A 26,301-nucleotide genomic window follows, 5' to 3' on the forward strand; every position below is an offset into this window, starting at 1 on the left:
GACAGAAATCAGGGTCCTGCCCCAATGATCTACTTATACAAGCTCGGCTGATCTCCTAAAAACTCCAAGTCTTCAAAATGATAGTTTATAAACCTGGGGATCCAGTGTTCAAAACATAAGCCCATGATAGTCATTTTAGAATCGAACTATCACATCTGTTTTGTTCTTACTAGTGTTTAGCATGTTAGCATTTCTTCCCTTGATTTTTTTCTTCTCTTCCCTCAAGGTTTGCTGAACTCCTTTGTAGATTGGACTGTGCCCTTTGAGGACAAGTTACTGGAGAATTGAGAGACTAGTAGTCTGAGAATATATGGGGTTCCAAGAGGTCCTAGGAAGTGAGATGTAGAGATGGAGTGGGGTTGAAGGCTCATCCTGTGGAGCTCACCAACCTTGCTAGTAAAAGGAGGGTACTAGGTGTGGGATGATTTAAGAGCCATGATAGATCAACACAGAGGTTTTCTGGCTTTGATTCTGTGCAGTGTGTGTTTGTAGGGGCCTGATGTTGACACCAGGTGTCTTTCTCAATCACTCACTTTAGTTCTTGAATCAATGTCTCTTGCTCAACCTGGAGCTCAGGAAGTCCCAGGAACCCCCTCTGTCTGTTTCCTAAGAGTTGGGATTATGGGATTTGTGCTGCTATACTCAGCTTTGTAAGTGGATGCTGGGAACCCAACCTCAGCTCCGCATTTGAATGGCAGCTACACTATTTATAGAGTCATCTCTCTTGCAAGATGATTTAATACTTTATTGATGTGAAGAACTTCCCATCCCAGCCCCTTGTGCAATGTTTGGGACAGTGGTGTAGTGGTGTAACATCTGGTAAAATTTGAGAAAGGGCCTACAGCTCTCTCTTGGGTTTAACCAACTATATATAAAACTATATCTCTATCTCTTATCTATCTATCTATCTATCTATCTATCTATCTATCTATCTAATCTATCTATCTATGAAAGTAACTCAGAAGCAGAAGCAGAGGGTGACCATGAACACAGACGTTATCTGAAACTTCTAGAAATGTCTGCTAGGTTCTCACAGATGTCTGTTTCAAACGCCATTCTGGTCTCAGACCAGGCCATAACTAAGAAAGATAACATCAATTTGCTTCCAAAGTTCTATACTTGGCTCAGCTGGGTCAGAACTCTGGTTTAAGGCTCCAATCACCCAGTCAAGACTAGAAAGGATCCCTGCACTGATGTCTCAAGAGTCAGCCTGAATCCACGAGGGTTTTAGTAGTGGAATACCTGACCTCCCTAGGACTAGAGAGGTTGTGTTGGCGAGGACAGATAAAAGCTATGATGTAACAACTGAGTAGTCAGAAAGCACCAGAGGAAACACTGTTGCCAGGGAACAGAAAGGCTTCTGGCTCTATTGGTACCCCGTGCAAAAATCTTCCACTTTTCCCTGTCTCTGCATTCCCAACTCTCCTTTATGGAGCAACTGGGACCTGATTCCTGATCAGCTTTTTAAATTTTTATTATTTTTTTATTTTCAAAAACAAAAAGCTAAGCTGAGCGGTGGTTGCATATGCCTTTAATCTCAGCACTTGGGAGGCAGAGGCAGGCGGATTTCTGAGTTCGAGGCCAGCCTGGTCTACACAGTGAATCCTAGGACATCCAGGGCTACACAGAGAAATCCTGTCTCGAAACAAACAAACAAACAAAACCTCCAGCATCCTCCGTGTTATTATGCCAAGTAGAAACCAAGAACTTAGGATCCCACGATGTGACCCCTAAGCAATTTCTTTACTATGCCACGGGTATTCTGTGAAATTGGTAGGCACTAAAAGTAATAGCCTGAGGGATGGACTCCGGATAATTCCCTCAGAGAGGAAAGAAGGGAGGAGGGGGGCGTGAACAATCTGAATGGAGTCGCTAAGACACCTTCCAATATGCTGGCAAATTCACTCAGCTCACCCACTCCTCCCAGACCTCAAATAAACTTCTTTCTCACTTAAATTGAAATCCCCCAAGGTGGGAAAGTCAGTCCCCTTCTCGCGGTTCCGCTTGGTCCCTTCTCGAGGCCCATTCTCTGCGGACGCAGGTCTGCCGATCCGTGCGGGCTAGCGATGGCAGTCCCTGATGCAGTCTGTCCTCTGGCCGGCTTGGGCAGTGTCCCAACCGCCTGCGCTCGGGCTCTCTGCGGCGCTGCCCTGCAGGGGAGGCAGCAACACACTGCGGGATGCTGGGCGGTCGCCACAGAGGTATCCGGCAGGACCCACGGCCGCCGCGGGGGATGGGCGCGGAATAACGGACGGCCGCGCCGGGCCCCGTCAGCCCGACTTCTTCAGGTCTCCTTCCGTTATCTCGCGCCCTCCGGAGACGACGGACGCACCGATCGCCGCGCCGCCGCCCGCAGGAATGCAGGGGCGTGGGGGGGGAGGGGAGCGGCGCTGGAAGCGCGCCTAGAGGTGGGAAAAGGACCCGCGTCCAAGCGCGCCGGGGCGCCCGGCGCCGGGGGCGCGCACGCTCTGACGTCACGCGCCGCTCGCCCAATGAGCGCAGGCTCTGCGGGGAGGCGCCGTTCCCGCCCTCGTCCGCCGCCGGTCCGCCGCTCGGGCCGCCCCCGGGGGAGCGTCTGAGGAGGCGCGGGGCCGCGGCGGGCTAAGGCGCCGCCTGGCAGCGTCGGACTGCGGACGCTCGGTTCGGGCCCAGGGAGCCGCTCATCCGCGACCGATGTCCTCAAGATGGAGGCGGCGGGGGCGACGGCGTGAGGAGGAGGGCGGCGCGGAGAGCGCGGGAGCAGGCCGAGGGTTGCGGCGGGGGCGGCGGGATGGGGCTGCTGCTCATGATCCTGGCGTCGGCCGTGCTGGGCTCGTTCCTCACGCTGCTCGCACAGTTCCTGCTACTCTACCGCAGACAGCCCGAGCCGCGGGCGGACGAAGCGGCCCGCGCGGGCGACGGCTTCCGCTACCTTAAGCCGGTGCCGGGCCTGCCCCTCAGGGAGTACCTTTATGGCGGCGGCGCCGAGGAGCCCGCTGCTGGCTCCTCCGAGGCCGGCGCCAGCTCGACCCCGACCCCCGACAGCCCGGCCCCGCAGACGCTGGAGACCTGCTACTTCCTCAACGCCACCATCCTGTTCCTGTTCCGGGAGCTGCGGGACACCGCGCTCGCCCGCCGCTGGGTCACCAAGAAGATCAAGGTGGAGTTCGAGGAGCTGCTGCAGACCAAGACGGCCGGCCGCCTGCTGGAGGGGCTGAGTCTGCGCGACGTGTTCCTGGGCGACACGGTGCCCTTCATCAAGACCATCCGGTTGGTGCGGCCCGTGGTGGCCTCGGGCACCGGCGAGCCCGACGACCCCGACGCGGACGCGCTGCCCGCCACCTGCCCGGAGGAGCTGGCCTTTGAAGCGGAGGTAGAGTACAACGGCGGTTTCCACCTGGCCATCGACGTGGACCTGGTGTTCGGCAAGTCCGCCTACCTGTTCGTGAAGCTGTCTCGCGTGGTGGGGAGGCTGCGCTTCGTCCTCACCCGCGTGCCCTTCACCCACTGGTTCTTCTCCTTCGTGGAGGACCCGCTGATTGACTTCGAGGTGCGCTCCCAGTTCGAGGGGCGGCCCATGCCCCAGCTCACCTCCATCATCGTCAACCAGCTCAAGAAGATCATTAAGCGCAAGCACACCCTGCCCAGTTACAAGATCAGGTGAGAGGGGGGTCAGGGGAGCCGAGGCTACCTGGGGGCAGTAGCCAGGGAAAGGCCAAGGCAGATTCCCAGCACTACCCTAGCCTGCAGTTTGCTTCCACCTGGACTGAAGCCCCCAAGCAAAGAAAGGCGGGTAGTGGGCACTTCCCGTGCTGCCAAGACAGCCCAGGGAGCTGGAGGCCTGAGCACCTTGTCCCTGGCCAGTCAGTGAGTGCCTCTCCTGGGCCTGTTGAGACACACTTGTGTGTGGTTGTTGCAACCTGGAGGCAGCGGCTGTGTCTGCCTTTGCAGCATCTCCTGCACCACGTGGAAAAGTTGTTCCTGGACACATTGCAGACCTGAAGGGCGTGCTCGCATCCCGGGTGTGTTCTGTGTGGCTCGGGCCTTGGCAGCTCTCCGGGCAGAGGCACGGGTTGTTGTACAGGGATGTGATTTGGAGAAGTTGAGCCCGGTGCCAGGTGGTCTTCTCTGTGAATTTGGGGTAACTGTCATCTGCCCTTGGGAAGTAGGCTCTTCACCACAAACAGACCCAGACTTCTCAGGTGTCTACTCCTGGTGGCTGTTCCTTTACCCAATACTCCAAGTCACCTTGTGGGTAATATTTTAAAGACAGTGATTTGAAGTTTTTTTAAAGTTCCTCTGTATCTGGCTTTATGTGATACACTTCTGATTAATTAATGCATGAGTTTTCTTTTGATGAATTGGAAGTGGAAGGGGAAATGAGTGTTTGGAGGATTAGAGGTTTCATAGGTGGGACTTGGAAGGCTTGGTGGAGTAGAAAGGCTCCTATTTCTTTTAAAACGACCAAATCTTCTACTTCTCTTTCTCTCCTCCTTTAACTTTGTGTTCACTACCCAGAACATTTTAGATTTTGCTGTTTAATCTGAATTATGAGTCTAGTATTGCCTTACATTACTACTGCTCTTTAGTGGAGATTGAAGATCCCAAAGTCTGTGGCACAATATAATGCAGAAGTAGTGCAGAATTGGGATGGATTTTTGATTTGTGGAGCTTGGACTTCACTAGTTATGTTTTGTTGAGAATAAACAACAGTTTAAACTTTTGGGTGGCGAGAGAACTAGTGTATGGAGCACATATTTCCATGGATTTGTAGGGGATGGTGAACTGGTCATTTGCTATGCAGGATTTCCAGTTCTGTAGAGGAGATGTAGTTTATGAAACCTGTTTTTACATGGCTGCATTATGAGTTGTAGGTTTTAAGCAGTGATGTATTTATAGCAGTGTGTTGCTAAGAAAGTCATAAACAAAAGCTGTTACAAAGTTTGATAATCACAACTCTTGATCAGTCAGAAACCACTGCAGAGTACATCACTCAATATGCAGAGTTCTATCCTCCTTACTATTCTCAGTGCTCAGGATTCAATACTGATCAAAAATAAATATTGCCTCCACCTTCATAAAGTTTAGAGTTCAGTAAGAATTGATTATTATCTACTTAATAACATTTAGACCCAGGTGGAATTGATGGAAGGTTGAAATTACTAGAAAGCTGCTATTGGGTTGCGGAACTAGAAATGTGGGGATGGGAACACTGACTGAGGAAGTGATAGCTTGTGTTGTTTGCCCAGCACTTCTCCAGAGGTTTGCTACACTAGTGACAGTGTGGGCCTGACTTCAGGTAAAAGAATGGATTTTATAGCTTCTCTCAGACATCATCATTCTCGAAAAGAGAAAGTAGCTAGCAATAATAAGAGAAAGTAGCTAGCAATAATAAGAGAAAGTAGCTAGCAATCCTACTATGAAGCACATGGTAGTTAAATAACCTCCGTAAAGTCACACAAGCAGTCAAGTGGTGAAAAATTGAGGCTGCCTTTTTAATTTTTTGTAACTAAAGGAATTTATTTCTACTTCACTTTTTTATTTTTGGACTGGGAATTATCCACCAGTTAATGCTTATTGGTTTAAATTTTTGCTTTCCTGTTTGCAAAAAAAACTTATAAATCATTCTGATTGGATGAAGAAAACTACACAAAAAAGTTTCTTAAGCTTTTAGAATTAAAAATAACATTTTACACAACCCAAACCTTTTTTTGTTTTTGTTTTTGTTTTTGTTTTTCGAGACAGAGTATCTCTGTGTAGCCTTGGCTGTCCTGGAACTCACTCTGTAGACCAGGCTGGCCTCAAACTCAGAAATCCACCTGCCTCTGCCTCCCAAGTGCTGGGATCAAAGGCGTGCACCACCACGCCCGGCTTACAACCCAAACCTTTAACCCCAAATCCAGAATGAAGTCTCTTAAGTACATTAGAATGACATTTAATTATCTTGATTATTAGTATATATATATATATATATATATATACACACACTAATATATATACACACTAATAATAGTGTATATATATATATACATACTACATATAGTATACATAGTATATATATAGTATACATATATATACATACTATATATATAGTATACATACATAGTATACATACTATATATATATACTTATATATATACACACTAATAATAGTATATATATATATATATATACACACACACACACACACACACACACACATACACACCCACCCATATATAAAATGTTCCTAAAGCAGAAAAGACTAGGAAATGGGAGAGGTTGTCTTCTTTGATCCTGATAATTGTTGACATCACTGTGACCCATGGTGCTGGGGAGGAAACAGTCTGAATACTGAGCTTCACCACAGTGCTTCCATCCCCAACTTTTTCTGGTTCTTAAATGAGTTTTTTTCAAAGTATTATAACAGTCCAAATTAACCTAGAACTCTGAGTGAACTGTAGCGGTAAAACTTCCTGACTTAAACTGGAAACTTCGAGAGGATCTTTTAAAGCTTTTTGTCAGGCTAAAGCTTTGGGTGTAACACTGTTCAACATTTCTTTTTTAGTCCTCCAGATTGTGTTTATCCATTTGAACATCTAATCTTCTTAGTAAGAGCTAAAATAGTAAAAGAAAATTATACCAAGTCTCTGGGCTCTTTGCTGCTTTAATCATTATGTAACAATTGTCTTGTTGGTGAACACTGTTGTCACCTCTCTCTAAGTTCCTGTTTTCCTTTGTCATATTGCTAAAATGAAGTAGGCTTTTACAACTAGCCAGGTCCTAGGCTGTGACCTAGAAATAGTTAAGCTTCCTAAGGACTCATGATAGATGCTTAAATTTACCAACTAAAGCAGCCGTTTACAAAACACTGGATTTTAAAAAAAATGAATTGTAATATGCTGAAACTATGTTTTCTGTTGTATTGAAGTTAGGAGTTTCTTTATTCAGCCCCTTCATTGTTTTAATCTTTTTTTCCCCTTAAAGTGTGTACTTAAAAATTGTGCATAAAGTAGAAATATTTTTAAAACTTCCAAATGAGTCTTTATCACTGATCTCTAGCACATGGAGAGTCTCTCTTCACTGTGAAGTCTGGGTTAGTAGTTGTGGAGTGGCAGGGCAGGGGTAGCTTGGGGTTAGGAGTCACAAATTTGAGATTCTTATTAATGTATCTGCTATTAGAACAGTGGTTCTCAACTTCCCTAAGGCTGTGACCTTTTAATACAGTTCCTCATGTTGTGGTGACCCCAACCATAAAATTATTTTCATTGCTAATTCATAAGTGTAATTTTGCTACTGTTATGAATTGTAATGCAAATATCTGTGTTTTCTGATGGTCTTAGGTGACTCCTGTAAAAGGGTCTTTCAACAACAACTTCCCCTGTTTTAGGGTGGTGGTGTCATGGGAAGAACAAAATCAGTTTGCTTGTCCTGTACTGTAATGATTTCCCAATGCTAAAAGGTGAGAGATTTTACTTGAAGTCAACTTTTGGCTTCTGATTTTTATTTCCATATATATGCATTCCACATAACAACAAGCAAAAAAACTTGCAGTGGCAGCCTTGGGTAAAGCTGTGTAAGGCTCATCCTGTACTTCATAGTTCCTCCTCACCGCCTCACTGAGCTGATCCTGATCGGCTCGGAGTCACGCATTTGAGGCCTAGAGTGGTTGCTGATGGCTTAATGACTGGTAATTGTTTTACTTGTTTTAAGCTTTATATTTTTGAAAAAAACTGCCATTGAGCAAATATAATAGAGTCTATAGTGTTGAATTTTAAAAAGTCATTCTGCCACAAAATTATAACCAAAAATCTTGAAATATTTTCACTTGGCTTGTTGAGTAGTAGTTGAAAACAGCAGGGTCTGCCTTTTGTTTGAGATTGGAAAATGGTTTGCTTGAGTGGATTTGGTCAGTAATTAAACAATTCTTGGCTACAAAAGAGGAAATGGTCACTTGATTGGCATTGTATTTGAGCTTATTGAATATGGAATATGTGAGGAAATCATAGTTGTTATTCATGGGTATAGAATATCTTTTGAGCATTAGTTTTTACTGTAACTAATTGTTTTGTCATGTCTTTTTATTACTGTAAACATTGTGAAATATATTTGTAGGAATTTTTACATATTCTCAGTGACTTGAAAACAAAGAAGGCTGCACTATATTATCTATCCTGCTAAGGTTGAGGGACAGAAGAATAACACCATTATATTAATGTACACACCATTGATTTCTAAGAACTAAATTAGGCTTGGTCTGTAAAGCCTCCTACTTTATAATGTAGTATATACATAATTTATTTCTTGGTCTAATGAGATGAGGAAGAGCATTTGTTCTCAATGTCAGTTACATATAAATTTTCCCCCTGATTGTTTGAGGCAAAGATGATTTTAAGTAATCCCTTCTCTCTTAGAAACTTCCAAAGTAAATTCACAAAGAAACTGACAAACTTGGTGTGATGTATCATACTTACTCTTTCATACTTTTTTTGTGTGTACGTAGATAACCTTAAAATAGTATGTCGTCTTTAAGGTGGCTACTAACATTCCTTAGTGGCTATAGTAAAGTTCGCTTTACTTACTAATATTACTAAAAAATGTAACGAACCTTTCATACTACAAGATACTAGAAACAATGGAATTTTTGTATTATTCTAAAATTTCTTTTTTTTAAAAAAAAAAGATTTATTTATTATATGTAAGTACACCGTAGCTGTCTTCAGACACCCCAGAAGAGATTCAGTTATCATTACAGATGGCTGTGAGCCACCATGTGGTTGCTGGGATTTGAACTCAGGGCCTTCGGAAGAGCAGTCGGTGCTCTTAACCACTGAGCCATCTCTCCAGCCCTAAAATTTCTTAAAATGAATATAGTAATGGTTAGCTTTATTTACTAATATTACTAGGAAATATATCTAACCATTCATACTTCAAGATACTAGAAACAATGATATTAGTGTTTATTCTAGCCATCCTGAAGTAATGATGTAATATAATAGCTAATTTTCATCTGCACTGCTTTTTTTCAGAGGAAATATGTTTTCATGTCTTTTTGTAAATGGAATTTCAAGATCATTTTCTCAGAGATGAATCACAAAGTCGTTTTAGAAAGTCATATATTTTTCAGTAAGTGCTGATTGCATACTGCATATATCTAGTTCTTTGCTGGGTATGCCGGTGATAAAAATAGTCCTAAGAAATAAATGCTGTTATGCTATTTGTTTTCTAGGGCAAACAAATAATCAAATTAATAATAGTGGCATGTGGATATACTTAAGACTTCAGTTTGTGAGGAACACGAATAGATCAATATCTCTGCTTAAGCAATCACATGATTACTTATTGTTATATATAGTGTCGAATGTCTAGGGAAAACACTATATATAGGGTTGGGTACTACTCAATTCCACAAATCCACTGCAAAAAGTAAAGCTAGAGGTAAGTGTTCTCAGATTTTCCTGAAGATGCTATTGCTATTGAAATGCATTGATAAACTGCTTTAGACATCTGAGGGTAGATGTGTATGAGGAAGAAGCTAGGCTTTAATCAGTAATGTATATATGTATTGGCTATCTCAGAGAACCAGAGTTTATTCCTGAAATAAAGTGTATCATGTTGGAGGAGTATCCTGACCCAACATTTAATACTGATGTAAACTATTACTAGCAGTTTATAAGATGAGCTGGATAGTAAAATAACTTTCCTATGGGTGTCTGGCAGGCACTCTAAGCAGTCCACACACTTGCTGTCTCTCTCACAAGCAAGAGAAACATCTTGCTTTTTATGGATACAGAAACTCAGGCTTAGAAGGGATTAGTGGCTTTCTCAGAGTCCTAAATAAACAATAAACAATAAATAAATAATAGGAAAAATTCAGGAATCCCAAAGTTCCATGCTATTTCAGTAGCAATAAGCAATCATTACTCCAAGTTCAGAGGGCTATGTGGGCTAGATGCTTTTAGGAGTGTAAGCTTCAATTGTTTTTGTGTTTTTGAATTTTAAAAGAAGGTGATGAAACTCTCTGCACCTGAAAATTCTGAACTCTTAATTGCCTGGCCTTCTTCAGATCTTTACCCTGAAAAAACAAAGCCAAAGCTCACATGATGCTTGCCTACCCCAAACCAAAAAACAACAAACAAAACAAAACAAAAAACAATGCTTCTCAACTTCTTAAAGGGTCTTTTGAGTTTTGTTTTATGGAAAGCCAATGGGGACTGTGGATAATTTCTACAGAAAAATAGAAAAAACAGATTTTTGTTTAATTTCATGAAATTAATTAGTTACCTTGGAACATACATAGGGTTTTTAGACATCAGGCTGAAAAGTAAACACTGACAGAAGACAGTTTTGTTGCTATAAATTGAACTAACAAGCTAGCACATAGCAGACACTTCATAGTCTAGCATACTTCTTATAATGTGCCCAAGAGTTGACTCAGACATTTCTAAGCAAACTTCTGTTCTCTTTCCCCTCTCCCTCTCTTCTCCCCTCCCCTCGCCCTGTTTCTTTGTCTCTCTGTCTCTCTCTTCCCTCGTGGTGAGATTTCTCTAGCTTCTTTGAGGCATCTGATGCAATAATAGTTCAACATTGATATCTGAAGTCCAAGTTTCTACCCTTCAACACAAATAATGATATCATTAACTTCCTTCCACCAGACTCATTGAGTAAATGCTGAATATTTTTTTACAGTATTTTGCCAGTCTCTTACAGGTATTCAAATAGTGTTGAGTAGTTAAAAATCTATCCCAGCTATTCCCAGTGTTTTTTTGGAGTTTACGTAAATGGTCAAGCACATGCAGTCATTATGTACATTGAGTAGATGCCTCTCAGTTCTTTCTCCACTTTCCTCTCTGCACCTGCCCTCTCCTACTCCCTCCATTCTTCTCCTTAATAACAAAGTGCAGTAGAGCTGTGACCCACAGATACATTTGCAAGTAACAAGATATCTCTCCCAGCAGTATGTGTGGACCCAACTCTTGCTCTTTATCTCTTTATAAATAAAAAAATTAAGTTTAAAAAAATTAAACTTAAGTAGTCTCTAATGAGATTCTACTACAACTGCATCTCCTCAGCTGTTTCCTTGTGTTTGCCCTTCTTCTTTCCTGCTTATTAAGACTTGGCTTTCCTCTCCAGGATCTCCTTATCCAGCTTTAGCCTGGTGATGACTGCATTGCTGGGTGGATGCTCACATGGACAGTTATGCCATTAGCCTTTTCTTGCTGTGTTTGCTCATGTAGATGACATACTCTTCCTATAACCCTGGCCTTTGTAATTTCCTCAGACAACCTGAACTTCATCATCCTTTCTATTGGACATAGATTGAACATTACACTTCTGTCTCGGCTCTTTGGAAGAGGGGAAGACACGATCTCTCCTAGAATGTAAGAAGGCACATTGAAATGCTGTTTGTGGTTCTTTCTTTGGTCAGAAGTCACAAAGGGACTAAACTACATTTTGGTGGCTCACAGTCCTGTGATGGCCACAAAAGGAAAAACAGATTAATTACACTTTACTCTTGATTATTATCTGTTTTTCTTTGGATTTCTTTTTGTTTTTTTGTTTTGTTTTTTGTTTTTGTTTGTTTGTTTTTTCAAGACAGGGTTTCTCTGTGTAGCCCTGGCTATCCTGGAACTCACTCTGTAGACCAGGCTGTCCTCGAACTCAGAAATCCCCCTGTCTCTGCCTCCCAAGTGCTGGGATTAAAGGTGTGCGCCACCACTCCCAGCTTTCTTTGGATTTCTTAAACAGAGTATATGGAGTATGTTTAGCACCCCCTTCCCTTTTGAGGAGTATGTATGTGTATGTGTCTGTATGTGCATGCACATGTGCGTTCATATGCCTGTGCATATGCAGTCCAAAATTTGGTGTTGGGTTTCTGACTCAGTTGCTCTCCACTTTATTTTTAGAGACAGGTTCTCTTACTGAACTTGAACCTTGCAGATTCAGCTAGACTGGCTGGCCCCCTAGCCTCAGGATCACAGGCCCATGGTCTCTTTCTTATATGTGGTTCTAGGGGATCGAACTCATTTCCCCATGCTTGAACAAGCACTTTACTGACTGAGCAATTGTTTCAGCTCTAACTTGCTTTTTTTTTTCTTAATGGTTAAAGATTATTGTTGACTGATGATTTAAAAACAAATACTTTAGTCTCTAGAGATGTGTGACTCCTCTCCTGCAGATAGCAGTCCCTTACAAAGACTTTGATGTCAATCCTAGCCCCTGTAATGGGTACTAGTTCCTCTTTTCCACACAATGAAAAGCCAAATGTGAGTGCTTTTGCAGCCTTCTCTATATTCCAAAAGCCTTGGTTTTTAATTTTACATTCCTAAAAAAGTCAATATTGACTTATTCTTTCCTTGAACTGATATAGAATAACAATAAAATATATTTTCATTAGTCTAGTGTATAATTGTCAATTTTTGCGAAATCAGCAGTGTTTTAGAACATATTTCTCTTTATTCTGTAGTCAGCACATTGGGCACCATAAATTCTTGATGTGGGAAGAGTGAAGCTGATTGTATGTGAGTGGGATACTGAAATAGCTGGGCTCTGATTTGCTTTAGTAACAGAGCTGGACAATCTCTCTCTCCCTAACAAAATTAGTTCTTCTTGTTGTATACTTAAAAATACTGTGGCAACTGTAGTAAAAATAAGCCAGGAGGCTTTATTCTTTTGCATTAAGTACTGGTCTCATTACTTTTCTATTGCTATGATAAGACACCATGTCCAAAGGCTTACAGTTTTAGAGGGTTAGAGTCCATGACCATCTTGGCAAACAGTAGCTGAGAGCTCACATATTGATTGATGCATAACCAGATATACAACCACACGACCCAAGAACACATTTACTCCAACAAGATCACACTTCCCAATCTTTCCCAGACAGTTCTTCTAACTGGAAATCAAATATTCAAAATATGAGCCTAAGGGGTCCATTCTCACTGAAGCTACCACAAGTACTTTATTTACTTTGTCATTGCTAAGATCTTTACCAGTTAAACAGGCAGTTGTGACTTAGGAATATTAAGAAAGGATGCTGCTCCTAGGGTCAAATCTGTAATTTACCTCTATACAGTTATGTGACTACAAGTTTTTGCTGGAAAGTTTTTTTGTAGCAGTAGTAACTCTGTCTTACACATTTGCAATCCTAGTACTTGGGAGATGGAGGAGGAGGAGGAGGAAGAGGGAGGCATCCATCCTCAGCTATGTATTGAGTCTATGCCACATGAGACCATATTTTTTTTTTTTTGAGACCATATCTCAAAAACAAGCAAACCATAGGGAGCATGAATGAGCTGATCTTTTCTGCTTAGTAGCTGAAAACAAGGGAGCGAGAGCATGCACAGTAGTAAGGACCAGGAATCTCTATCTTGAAAATTAACTTGTGCTCTGTTCTCAGACAATTTATGCATGTAGATATAAGTATCTAGAAAATTACACATCTAGTGTTTATTTTATGCTGATTTTTTTACAACTGCTTTTTAAATTTGTCTACCCCCTGTGTGTGTGTGTGTGTGTGTGTGTGTGTGTGTGTGTGTGAGAGAGAGAGAGAGAGAGAGAGAGAGAGAGTGTGTTTTGGAGGTCAGAAGACAATATCCAGACTAGTCTTCACCTTCCACTTTGTTTAGAGATAGTCTCTTATTTGCCAAGCTAGCTGGCCTTCAAGCTTTCAAGGATTCTTTTATCTGTACCTCCCAGCTCACCATAGGAACATGGGATTATAGACAGGTGCTACTGCATCCCGCTTTCCATGAGTGCTGGGGAAACAAACTTGGGTCCCATGCCTGGCAAGTGTTTTACACAATGAGCTGTTTCTCTCTCCCATTCCCTGTAGGATGATTATAGTTGCTGACTACATATAGTCTTACCTTAGTCATTTGGTAATGTAAATAACTCATTCAGGTCTTTTAGTTCTCTGTAATTTGCTGGAGTAAGGTATTCTTACACGGTTGTATGAAAATTATTTTTAGAAGGCACTGAAAGTCTCTTGTTCTTAACTGTTATTGACAGATACAAATTTAGCACGTCAATATTTGGAAAGTTTGTTTGTTTGTGTACTCATCTTTTTTTTTTTTTTTTTTTTTTTTTTTGAGACAGGGTTTGTCTGTAGCCCTAGCTGTCCTGAAATTCTATAGATCAGGCTAGTACTGACCTCAGTGAGATCTGCCTATTTCTATCTCCAGAGCGCATGCTTCACCACTGCTTGGCAACTTTTTGGCTTTTAAACAGGCCACAGTAGCAAACTTTTGACATGGAGGAATTAAGCTAAATATGTGCAGTAAAATGTTTCCTTCTGTTTACTAATGTTGATGTGGTAAAGAGTATAAAGTTCAGAATATTGGGGTTTGGGATTTAGCTCAGTGGTAGAGTGCAAGGCCCTGGGTTCGGTCCTCAGCTCTGGAAAAAAAAAAAAAGACAAAATAACAAAAAGTTCAGAATATTTAGAGATGAGTAAAGAGAAAAAATGTGATGATCTTAGTTTGTAATAAACTTTACTAAGCACAGTATATCTACGTTATAGCCTTTTTAAAAAGTAAATTACTTACTAAAAATATCTAAATACCACTTTAAAATCTGAATAAACAACTGAGTAAATTCCTAAAAACTTGAACTTTTTAATAATTTTAGAGTAAGGATTTGAACTCGATTCTGAGAGTCTTGGAGGTTATGAGAAGTTATTGAACCAGACTCTGGTAATAATTGTTGGAACTTAGGAAATACCTGTGTTCTTAAGGTTTTTCTTGAAAAGTAACTTAACCCCGTCTCTGAAATAGTGGCATTAGCAGATCGAGTTTGTGTTCTGCTTTAGGTTATATAGGACAAATCATGCTGCTTATAGTTTCTAAGACCAAGTAAAAGAAAATCTAGATTTTAAGGTTGAGAGAGAAAAAGAATTATATGAATATATGATTTAGCAGTTGCTTCCCTGTTCTGTAGAGTGAATCTTCTCTTAGAATAGATTTTGTGTAGATTTCTCAAAGGATAGACAGAGTCACTAATCTTACAAGTATTATTTAATTGCTTACTACTTGAATGTGATTATTTTAAACAGACATAGAGGTACAGGTAATATTAAAATCATTTATACTTCAGAAAATATTTTGCTCTTACTTGAGAGAGAACAACTGAAAAGCTGTACAGTTATAACCTTCGAGTATAATTTCTTCCTCCTTGCTCTATTCAAGTCTCTCTGCCTTCCTGTGTGGAGTAGGCTTGTTTTCTGTCTTGTGTCCAGGCAGAGCTGCCATGGTCGTACATTACGGTTCCTGCCTTTTCCACGGTTGGGACGTGATAGTTTTACCTTAGGTTGTTTTCTCTCCCCCAGTGCACAAGAACAGTTTATTCAATAAAATTTAATACCTTGTCAGGGGTACTGTACAGTCCAGAAATAATTTGTGGTAAAGGACTAAATCAAAATAGTCCCCTTTTGGAAGTGTTTTTGTTTTGTTTTGAAATCTAGTAGTGAGAAACAATGTACCTAGGTTAAGTTCCTGTCTAGAGCAAGCATGCGGACCTAAGTTGGGATCTCCCACATCCACGCAAAAGCTGACCATGGGATTCAAGTACCTGTAATTCTAGTCCTGGTCATGGGATGTGTGGACAGGACAAGAAAAGGTGCATCTTTCGAGCTCTTTGGTTAGTTAACCTTACTGAATCAGTGAGTTCCACACCTAGTGAGTGAGAGACACTGTCTGAAAAGATAAGCTGGAAGGACTAGAGAGATGGTTCAGCAGTTAAGAACGTTGTCTGTTTTCCCAGAGGACCTGGGTTTGATTCTCAGCACCCTCATAGCAGCTCACAACTGACTATAACTCTAGTTCCAGTGGATCCCTCGCTGGCTTGTACATGATGTATAGACCAACATGAAGACAAAATACCCATACACATAAAATAAAATTAAATGATTAATTAAAATGTAAGGTGGAATTTGATAGAAGACACCTAGCATTGACCTCAGGTCTCCACAGTCATGTATACCTGTATACAAACTCAACACACAAGAGTTAAAATCTTTAACTCATTCTAAAATGTAATTGAGGCACCCTTTTGACTGGCTCTCTCAGATCTTTATAAGGGTACCCTATCAAGTCAAAATTATACTCAGTAATATAAAGTATAAAAATGTAATTTGCCTTTCCCATTTAGTTCTTTACAGTGGCGTTTTCAAGAAGTCACATGATAAATTATGATGTCATTACTGACAGCTAATGGAATGTAAGCTTAATTTCTCATGGGGAATATTAATGGATATTATCCCTAGAAACAGCAGCTCTTTGGAGTCCTCAGTAATTGAAAAACACATGTGAGATCCCAAGAACAGAGTGCAAACCACTAGTTTAACCTAATGTTTATCTTCACTATATATAAAGGAACTGTTCTTGTTTGTTCTTTCTGAGTCACCTTTGATGAATATTGGATATAGACATTGTTTTCAGTTGCTATTTAGAACTGTTAGTCCACGTTGATGATGCAAGACATACGGGAATGAGAATGGATATGATGCAGTTTTGACTTTGCCGTTTATGGTGTAATAGCAAACAAGATATTTGAGTGTCTCATCTTTAATCTCCACCTATAGAAAATGAGGCTTATTAAGTTCCATGCATTGCTATGAGTTGCCAGAATCAAGGATACATGTGAACATATAGTGTGATTTACAGAAATTTTAAATTTTAATGGCTAGGAATACTAAAATGGGGAGGGATATTGATCTTGTAATTGCTAATTGATACATACCATGCAAGGTACAGTTTTAAAACAGTTATAGGCACTGAACTCAAGGCCACCTGAATTCTAAAGTTGAGGGAAGAGAACTAGCCATAAATGTAAAATTTGAGTCAGTGGGGGTTCTGAAATGTTTCATTGTGGAGGGGGAGGGGAGTAGGAGAAGGAGGGGGTTTGCTCTTTGACATGTCTACAGAAGGACAGCCTTAATACACGTACACAGAGCTTGATATGAAGTGTTTCTAGAGTATATCCCTGTGTCACATGCTTTATGAAAACTACTCATCTAATGCTTAAAACACTTGTACAAGATGGACACTATTGCTGTCTTTTCAAATGAAGAAACTGGGCCTCTCAAAAGCTGAAGCAACTTGCCTGAATGGTCTCAAACCTAATAAGTATTAAAGCCAAAGTCTGAGACCAAGTAAACAATACTACTTTAAATTGCCTTATTTAAAACAAACAAACAAACAAACAAACAAAAAAAAAACCCAAAAAAACGAAAACCAGAAAGTCATGGGGAAATCATAGAAAATCTGAGCAAAGGAATTCAAAGTTCTACAAAGGAAGAAATTATGGGCATTAAAATAGATATGGAATGTATTAGCAGGGAGTAGGGGCCAGCTATGAGTAGAGAACTATTCTTCATTCGAATGAAGCTGACATGAGATCATTAACCCCAATAAAAGATATCTGAGTTATATCTTAAGTTTTCTCCTTGTCTTTTGTTCCTTCTTGATTCTTACCCTCTACTTCCCAGATACCTACCCTAAGAGTATGTTAAAGGTAGAGTACATATTATTTTGTTAACACACTAGTCTAACAGCTTTTGCCAAAGCCACCTAAGATGGGCAAGATCTTCAGGTTCAAATAGAGCTTTATTTTGAAAGAAGAACTAGCCGTGGGTGTGAGTGAGACTCCTGCTTTTACTGGCTGTATCTCTGTTCTCTCCTTTATATTATAGGATACTTGTACATTCACATATACTGTTGGATAGAATAAGTATTTGGAAGTGTTTTTGTTATCTTCATGATACTCTTTGAATTGAGTGTTACACATAATACTTGCTATGTTTTTAACCAGTTAAAAATAAAAGGAAGAAATGCTGTCACGTGTGTTTAAGAGTTAAATAAGTTAATAATATAGACAAAGCTCCTAGAACAATGCCTCCCACATAAATGCTAGCTGGATAAGAAGTGGGACAGGCCGAGTTGTTGTGATAATAGTTCTAATGAGCTAGTTGTGTAGGCAGGCCATTTTATTTCTCAGTGCCTTTGCTTCCCTGAGAAAATAAGGAGGTTACCACAGATAACGTTTAAGGTTTTAACATCTCTCCTGTTTGTTGACTGATAGTGTTCATAGTAATTTTGGTTATCATTTAGTAAGAAAATGTTGCTTTTAAAGTGTGCTTTCTTACAGTCATGCACTGAGATCTCAGTATATGGGTGTAGAAGACAGACCATGTGTCCTTTATAAATATGGAACATACTTTTAAACAGTGAGGACAGGTACTTCAGAGGTGACATAAACACTTGAAGAATTCTTTCTTTAGCAGGTAACATTTATGATACCTTGCAGTTTAGAAAGTGCTGGCATTAAAAAGAAGAAACAAAAACAAAACAAAACTTCATTTCACAAAGAATACAACCTACCTGACTTTTAAACAAGAAACAGGGGATGAAAAACCTTACTGAAATCATAACTTTTTTTTTTTACATAATGGAGTTGAGAGTGCTACCTATTTATGTTGCTTTAAATTTTGTGTTCTTTTCATAATACTTTGCCTCTTTGGCAAATCCTCCATCCACCTTGCCTGTATATTTCTAGAGGTAGAATTCTTGCTCTGTATTAATTGTTAGTTTGCCTTTTACTGGGCTAAAAACTAGTAAATTTATCATCCAGAAAAGAACTCACAAGCTGATTAAAGTCGAGTAGCTCTAGACCTCAGCATATTTTTATACTGGGTTTGTAGTAAACCCTTTTCTAAGGATCACAGTGTTTGCAAACAGTTTTCCTGCTGCCATGTGATGGAGATGTCACCAGCTGGCATTCAGGGTGTTTCACAGAACAATCTTTAAAAGACATCTTAGAGTAAAAACATATTTTAATGTTACAGAAAATGCTGTCATCCAATATGAGGAGGTTTAGCTTCTGTAGGTATAAAATTTTAATTATACATTTTAATATATACTTAATATACTAACGTAACACACATTTAAAAACCAAACTTGTTTCTTGTCCTTAAACATTAATTGAAGATTTAACTCACTATATGAAAAGTTTGTAATTGTAACAGTTTAGCTCAGAATATTGACAAGATGAGCAGTTGTAAAAGTAGAATGGGGGCCTGAATTCAGTTCCCCTAAATGCACATAGCTATGCTGGGGACGATGGTGTGCTTGTGCTCTCGGTGCTGGGGACACGAGGATCTTTGGGTCTGTCCAGCCAGGGAAGCATACTTAGTAACTTCAAGGTGTTAGGAGACACTCCCTCAGAGGAGGTGGATAATCACTGAGGATGACGCCCAAGGTTTCTCTGACGTCCACACATATGTGTACCTGCACAGCAGAACACACAAGTAAGTGCACACACACAGAGAAACATGTCATATGGCATCTATTCATTCTGCTTGGCCTAAAAGTAACTATTTTCCTGATTTCTGATCTTTCACACTTTTTGTCCTATTTCTCAACTTTATTGAATCATATTATGTGTGCTTTTTTTTTTTTTTTTTTTTGGTCTAGCTTTTTTGATTAAGTGTTTATGCATATGGCTGTAGTTTTTTTCATTTTATTTTCTGTATACTATTCCACTGTACAAGTAAGCCTTAGTAGGATAATGATGGACAATTGCTTAGTGCTGTTGTGAATGGTTTTACACTTATCTTTTCATGATGTACATTTCTATTCGATACTGCTTGGACTAGGATTGTTGAGTCATAGACTGAATGCCTTTTTAGAATTAATAGAGATTTTTCTAATTAAGTCTATTCCAGCAGTTTTTTTTTTTTTTTTTTTTTTTTTTTTTTGGTTTTTCGAGACAGGGTTTCTCTGTGTAGCCCTGGCTGTCCTGGCACTCACTTTGTAGACCAGGCTGGCCTCGAACTCAGAAATCCGCCTGCCTCTGCCTCCCGAGTGCTGGGATTAAAGGCGTGCGCCACCACGCCCGGCTGTCCAGCAGTTTTTATATCCTATTGCATTTGCTCTTATCTTCATTTTAGTTAATGCATAAAAATTAAAAATTAAGCAGAGGGTTTAATTAGGTGCTGAGAATTTAACCCACGACTTACTTTTACCATTGGGCTACAGCATAAACAGAAAGGTTTTATGAAAATTACTTGGCTGCCCCAAGTCTCAAGGTGTAGGAGTGACCATTTGTAACAGTTTCTCTTTTTAGCTGCTTCTAAGGTTAAGGCCATAGGTTCTACAGCTATACTTCTAGATCTTGGCTCTACTACTTTCTCGCTGTGTGCATTTCCCTTGAGCAAGTTATTGAACTGATTTGTGTCTCAGTTTCCTCACCTATCTACAATGAGTGCTAATTATATACCTATCCATTCATATAGTTACTATAGAGAGTAAGTTATCATACAAGGTAAGTGTTAGCTGTATGCTTGATTATGGTGTTGCTTCCATGTTGCTGAGTAGTGTAACAACTATTTTTAATATTGACTCTAATGTTATCTACTGTTTAACCTTATAAGATAGGTGATTTAACTAATATCTTTTCTTATCATCTTTTTGCCTTTTTCCAATATATCACTGCTTTAAGTTGATGACATCTATAGTCTGTTCACTCTCAAGAGCAGTTTGGTTTTTTTAATTATTATTATTATTATCATCATTTTCATGCTGTGTGGATCATATTTTCATGTTTGTTTGAATTTTTGTAATTTTTTTGGGTAGAAAGAAGACATTTCAAGTTAATGCAGTCTAGTAATTCTTGGATACTGGTTTTTCCTACCCCAGTGTTTATATCTGCTTTGTTTGTTTTTGAGACAGGATTTTTTAAATGACATTTTCATACATGCTTAGTTTTGATTTACTCTCTCCCAGCTCCCCATCCTCCACCCCTTAAATAAACACTTTCTCTCTCAATTCTTGTCCTTCTACTGTCTCCTCACGTGAGAACTTTGAAACAGCAGTAAAGCTAACTACTGATTATTTGTTAGCAATGGGAATTGCTTTATATGAGTTTTCTTAATTAATTCCCATTGCTAACAAATAATAGCCTCAGTAGTTATCTTTGCTGCTGTTTGTGTTATTATCATTATTGTTTACTAATCACTATCATTTTGTGTCCACTGACAGTCCTTTCTAAATTTTGATCAGGTACTGTAGGAGATGCTTCTCATCTGGTCCAAAGAATCTGTCTGCATCCAAAGCTGAGGGCCTTCTGGATCCTCTGGGTTTCCCTTTTCTGTATTCTAAGTGTCCTGGGCTTGTCAATAAATACCTTCCAGCTGTGCTAAGCTTCAGTTTTGTAGAGCAAACACATTATTAAATGTTTTGAGTCTTTTGTTAAACAGGTAGGTATTCAGTTTAAACTATGATTATTATTCAGAAATTTAGACTTATCTTTACTTTTATCAGGTTTAAGCCGTTTTTTCCATACCAAGCCTTGCAAGGATTTGAAGAAGATGAAGAACTTATCCATATTCAACAATGGGCACTTACTGAAGGCCGGCTTAAAGTTACATTGTTAGAATGTAGCAGGTATGTTCTTTGTTCTCTCTTTACTTATGTGGCCAAGAAAGTATGATAGAAATATATTAAGGACTGTTTATGTTTATTCTGCTCTAATGTTAGTTTATGTTATATTATTTTTACCTATAAATACTTTATACATAAATTTAATGAAAGCAGTCTTTTCCAGTTTGCAAAAATAAATCATATTTAGAAAGTCACTTGGAAGCATTTATTTTTGCAATAATTCTCAACTTTTTAGATGAATAGTGCTGTGCTGACATTTTATCTTAACTTTGCCTATTGGAGAGCATTCCTAGCATAGTAGTTTTTTGAGTTATGATTATTAAAAATGCTCATTAAGTGACTAAATCAGACTATGAACACTGTTTGGAAGTGGTCTTTCCTAGGCTCAATATTTTACCACTGTAGTTCACAGTGTTCATTTCTTGCCTAAATTAACAGGCAGAATGACCTTTAAAAGGCAATTTAGCCGTCACTCTACTTCTTAAATCTCAGTGGCTTCCCTTTTGCTCCCAGGACGGCATCCAGATCTTCCACTGACCTATGAGTGTCTGTTTATCCATCTTCTTTTTCACTCCCTTCTGTTCAGCCTGTAATTCATAATAGTGTGTCAGCTACACTGGCCTTCCTAAGAGAGGGTTTGACAAGATATCCTCCAAAAAGCCAGGTAGCAAATACGGACATGGTAACTTTCCCTGCTGTCTGCCATGTCTCCTCATCTCTGGTGTGTACTACAGAGGCACAGGCAGTGCATAAATGAACCAGCTTGGCTTTGACCTGGAACGTGGTCACTTTCAGTTAAGTTTTATGTGTGATGAAGTGGTATTTTGATTATTTTTTTAACCACTTAAAAATGTAGAATTATTGATAGCCCATATAAAATAGGCAGTTGCCTGGATTTGGACTACAGCCTGCCACTTTTCTGCCTAGCCATCTTAAAGGACAAGCTCCGCCTGCTTTCTTGGCCCACACTGTCTCCTGCTTTTTGGAACTAGCCTGTCCGAGTACTCACACTACCTCCTTAATAACTGCTTTGAGTTCTAAATACAGTACACTGTCTGTCCTTAGACTCACTTCTCCGTGACAGTTGATTATACCACTGACTACTTATAACTTTTCATTTTTATTCCTAACTCATGATACAGATAAGTACTTGAGTAGTAGGGTTATATTTTGTACCTAATACATTTGAGTCTTTGCAAATAGATAACTATGAATATACGAATTTTTCTAATTCATTTCCTTAAGTCTTCTGATAACTAATAGCTAAGGTTTATTTTGTCAGAAAGTCTTGACAAGAGTCTTATTGAAAATAAAAAGGAGACCAAATATGCTGTTATATCATAAAAGGAACCATTGTGTATAATAAAACAGATACAGTAGGTACGAGGCTAGGTATTTAGACAGAGTGACACCAGAAGGGTAAAAAGAGAAGAACAATAAAAGTGCCCTTTATAGAAGGCCCAGAAAATGATAATTTTATGTTTTGGAAATAATACAAAGGTCTAACACCTTTCAAGATAGTTTTCACCATAATTATTTAGTAGTATGAGAAAGTTTGTAGTGAATAGAATATTCAACAGTCTTAAAAGAATAAAAGACAATTAAAAGTTTCTGTAGACCATTTGAATATAGGTAAAGTTGTTCTAAATTGGCTTGCTGTGATGAGCTGAGGTTTGCTGGAGTTGTAGTACACACACACACACACACACACACACACACCTACTTTTGAATGATACTTTAAAAATAATTTACTGTTATAGTTGTAGCTTAGTATTTTTATAAATGTTGCTAAGCTTTTAGAAATCGGACCTTGCATCAAGTTGAAAACCAAAACAAAAGTTAGGACTGAAGGAAGAGACAGCTGTGGAGCCGAGGACTTTGTTCTTTTCCAGCTCCTGAGATTCGTTTCCAGCACTCTTGTCAGGCAGCTCACAACTGCCTATCGATTTTTTAAAAACTGTTCATTTTGAAATAATGAAAAAGTTGTGTGTGAATAGATCTTAAACATTTTTGCTGTTTATTTTGAAGTAATTTCAGATTTAAAAGCATGCATGAAGGTTTTTTTTTTTTAAATCAAACTGTTAAAAGATTTTGAGAGTGTATTTTCCCAATGAAATAAATAACTTTTTTAGATATATTTATTTTTTATGTATATGAGTGTTTTGCTTGCAATATGTGTGTGCACCATGTGTGTGCCTGGTGCCTGCAGAAGTCAGAAGAGACCATCCAATGCCGATGGAACCAGAGTCACAGATGGTTGTAAAACTCAAGTGTAGTTATAGTAAGAAGATAAATAACTCGAAAACAACTCTGTCGAGATCAATTTTTCCACACCAAATAAAACTTAGTGAATTTCTTAGTTTACACTAATTTTTAAAATTTAACTTATTTCTTAATTGACAAAATATGTTTATCATCATAAACATAGTCATCATTTTTCTAAGGTTCATATTATTTTCTGATAAAGTATACATGTTGACTAGAAAATGGTTTTGGCTCTAAATTCTAAGAGGGATTTATCATGTTGTTATGTGAAAGAGTTGGGTGTTGTAATGGATATATTGAGGGTATCAACAAATTAAGAATATGACCAGTAAAGTGGGGGCCATAAAGTTTTGTTAACTAGATTCTGTGCTCCAAAGCAGTACACAGGGTAGTCTGTGATGCAGTACACAGGGTAGTCTGTGATGCAGTGCACAGGGTAGTCTGTGCTCACTGTAGGTGGGTGATGCTGGTGATTCAGATCACGTCTTCATTGAGTCAGATTGTATTTTCTCAGCAGCTTTTAGGGTGTTTTGTTTTATAGAGATCTAAAAATACATCTTTAAAAGTTCTTGTTTTATTTTGTTTTCAGTGTTAAATATAATACATAGAAATCCACAGGTGTTGACACACTCAACCCCAAGTCATCTCCCTTTCCCCCATTTATTTCTTGTAATTGTAGCCTCATGACTTCAAGTTTTCCCAGCAATTACAGTTCCCTACTGTCTGTATCACTTACCTTTCTTGCTGCTGTGGTAGGATGCCTGACAGAAGCAACTTAGGGAAGGAAGGGGGGATTTTGGTTCCCAGTTTAAGAGTACATCCATTGCAGTGAGGAAGCATGGCATGTGAAGTTAGTAATAATCACATTGCATCAGTAGGAAGAGCACGCAGAGAGGAGAACAAAACTGCTCAGCTCCTTTTGTTCTTGTTCAGGACCCTTGACCTGTTGGTTGGTGCTACCCATATTTAGGGTTCGATTTCCCTTATCAGTTAACCTAACCTAGGAACTCACGAATAGGTGTGGCCAGAGGTTTGTTTCCATGATGATTCTAAATCCTGTCCAGTCTAACAGTCAAAAAGACTAATCATCACAAAGCTTGTCATTCAAGTACACTTTTAAGCTATAATCTTCCACTTCTGACCTACATAGTTTCCTGGTCATCTGTGCAAATGTATTCAGACCAACTTCAAAAGTCCCACTAGTCTTTAACACTTGGAACACTGTTTAGATGTGCAAAGTCAAATTTTCTTCTGAGTGATTGCTAATCAAGCAAAAAGATCTGAGTTTTAATCCTCAGCAACCACGTAAAAGCTGGGAATGGCTTCATGAACTTAAAACCCAGCATTGCAAGGCGAAGACAAGCAAATCCTGGGCGTCTGCAGACTCCTTGGCTCAGCTGAGACTGAGCTTCAGGTTCAGTGAGAGAGTCTGGTTTGTGGGTTTGTTTGTTTTAAAAAAAGAACAATAGAGGACGTATCCATATCATCCTCTAGCCTTCACACTCATGTTCCTGAGTCTAAGCACCTGTGTGCTCACATGTGTGCAGCACACAAGAAGGTAGAAAATACAAAAATCCCACACAAATTCACCAAGTCCCAGGCGCTAAACATATGCTGGGCATTTCTTGCTTTGGTCAGATCATCTCTTATTCTGTCTGGGCTCCAAAAGGCTTAGGTAGCTCCATCCTTTGAGTTCTGATCCCTGTACACATATAGTTTCTCTCTTGGGCCAGCTCTACTCCTTGTCTGCAGCTTTTCTCAGCAGATGACATATGGCTCTGGCATTTCCAACTTCCTGGAATGTACAATTTAGGCTTCCCCTTCATATCTTCAGGCAGTGTCCTCTTGGCAGATACTCTAACTGCCACACATTGTCTGGCCTCTGCAAGGCACCATGGTATAGGTTTTATACTTCCCCACCCTCCTTAATCTTGCAACTTTCCTTGGATCACACACTGTCAGGTTTTATATCCCCTGGGATGAAGCCTGGTCCCCTTGGACCACAGTTCAACTGCCTTTGTGTCTGATTGGGGAAAACAGTTCCTTAAGGAGAGAACCTCGTTAGCTGTATATCCCCTTAAATTCTTTTCACATTTACTACACTGACAGAGCCTTTGATGGATGGATACCTTTCCTCTTGTCCCAGTTAGAGCAGTGTCTCTCTTTAATGGTGCTAGTAATAACTAGTTACAGCTGGTATTAACCCGCCTTGTCTATGACTTTACATTTACTCGCTGTCTTCTTTACTAAATTGCATGTTTTTTTTATAATGTTTTGCTTCACTTTTTCCTTTTTTTTTTAAATGTAAACTTGGATGAGAGCAGAAAGCATAGCCATGACACAACCTGAATGCTCTTTGTCATAACATCTCTTCTACCAAACAAAATATCCCATTACTTTTTACTTCAGCCTGGCTCAGGTTCTCAGAATGCAGCCTCACTCTTTACTAGACACTAAGACACATGGCCTCTGGCCTGCTCTCTGATAGCAGCATCCTTGCTCTCTTCTGAAACCTTATGATCTGGGCTTCTATGTCTACGTTTTTCTCAGTATTCTGGTCTTCCAGATTCCTATCAGAATGGCCCATTTTACTCTGCTTATTGAGTCCTAATGCTTTTCTAACCCAGTGTTTCAAAGTCCT

General features: G+C 39.7%; 1 protein-coding gene across 1 annotated transcript in view; it reads left to right on the top strand.

Annotated features, from left to right (window-relative positions):
- The first annotated feature begins 2,555 nt into the window (after positions 1-2,555).
- The window catches only part of Pdzd8 (PDZ domain containing 8), a 55,266-nt gene continuing 31,520 nt past the window's right edge, over positions 2,556-26,301 (top strand). The window contains exons 1-2 of the mRNA XM_021151276.2: positions 2,556-3,639; positions 21,276-21,398. Coding sequence (XP_021006935.1) covers positions 2,771-3,639; positions 21,276-21,398 — 992 coding nt within the window. The 5' untranslated portion in view covers positions 2,556-2,770. The remainder of the gene's footprint in view (positions 3,640-21,275; positions 21,399-26,301) is intronic.

The sequence above is a fragment of the Mus caroli genome, unplaced genomic scaffold, assembly GCF_978045245.1.
Source record: "Mus caroli unplaced genomic scaffold, Mus_caroli_1 scaffold_20, whole genome shotgun sequence".
Classification (NCBI taxonomy): Eukaryota; Metazoa; Chordata; class Mammalia; order Rodentia; family Muridae; genus Mus; species Mus caroli.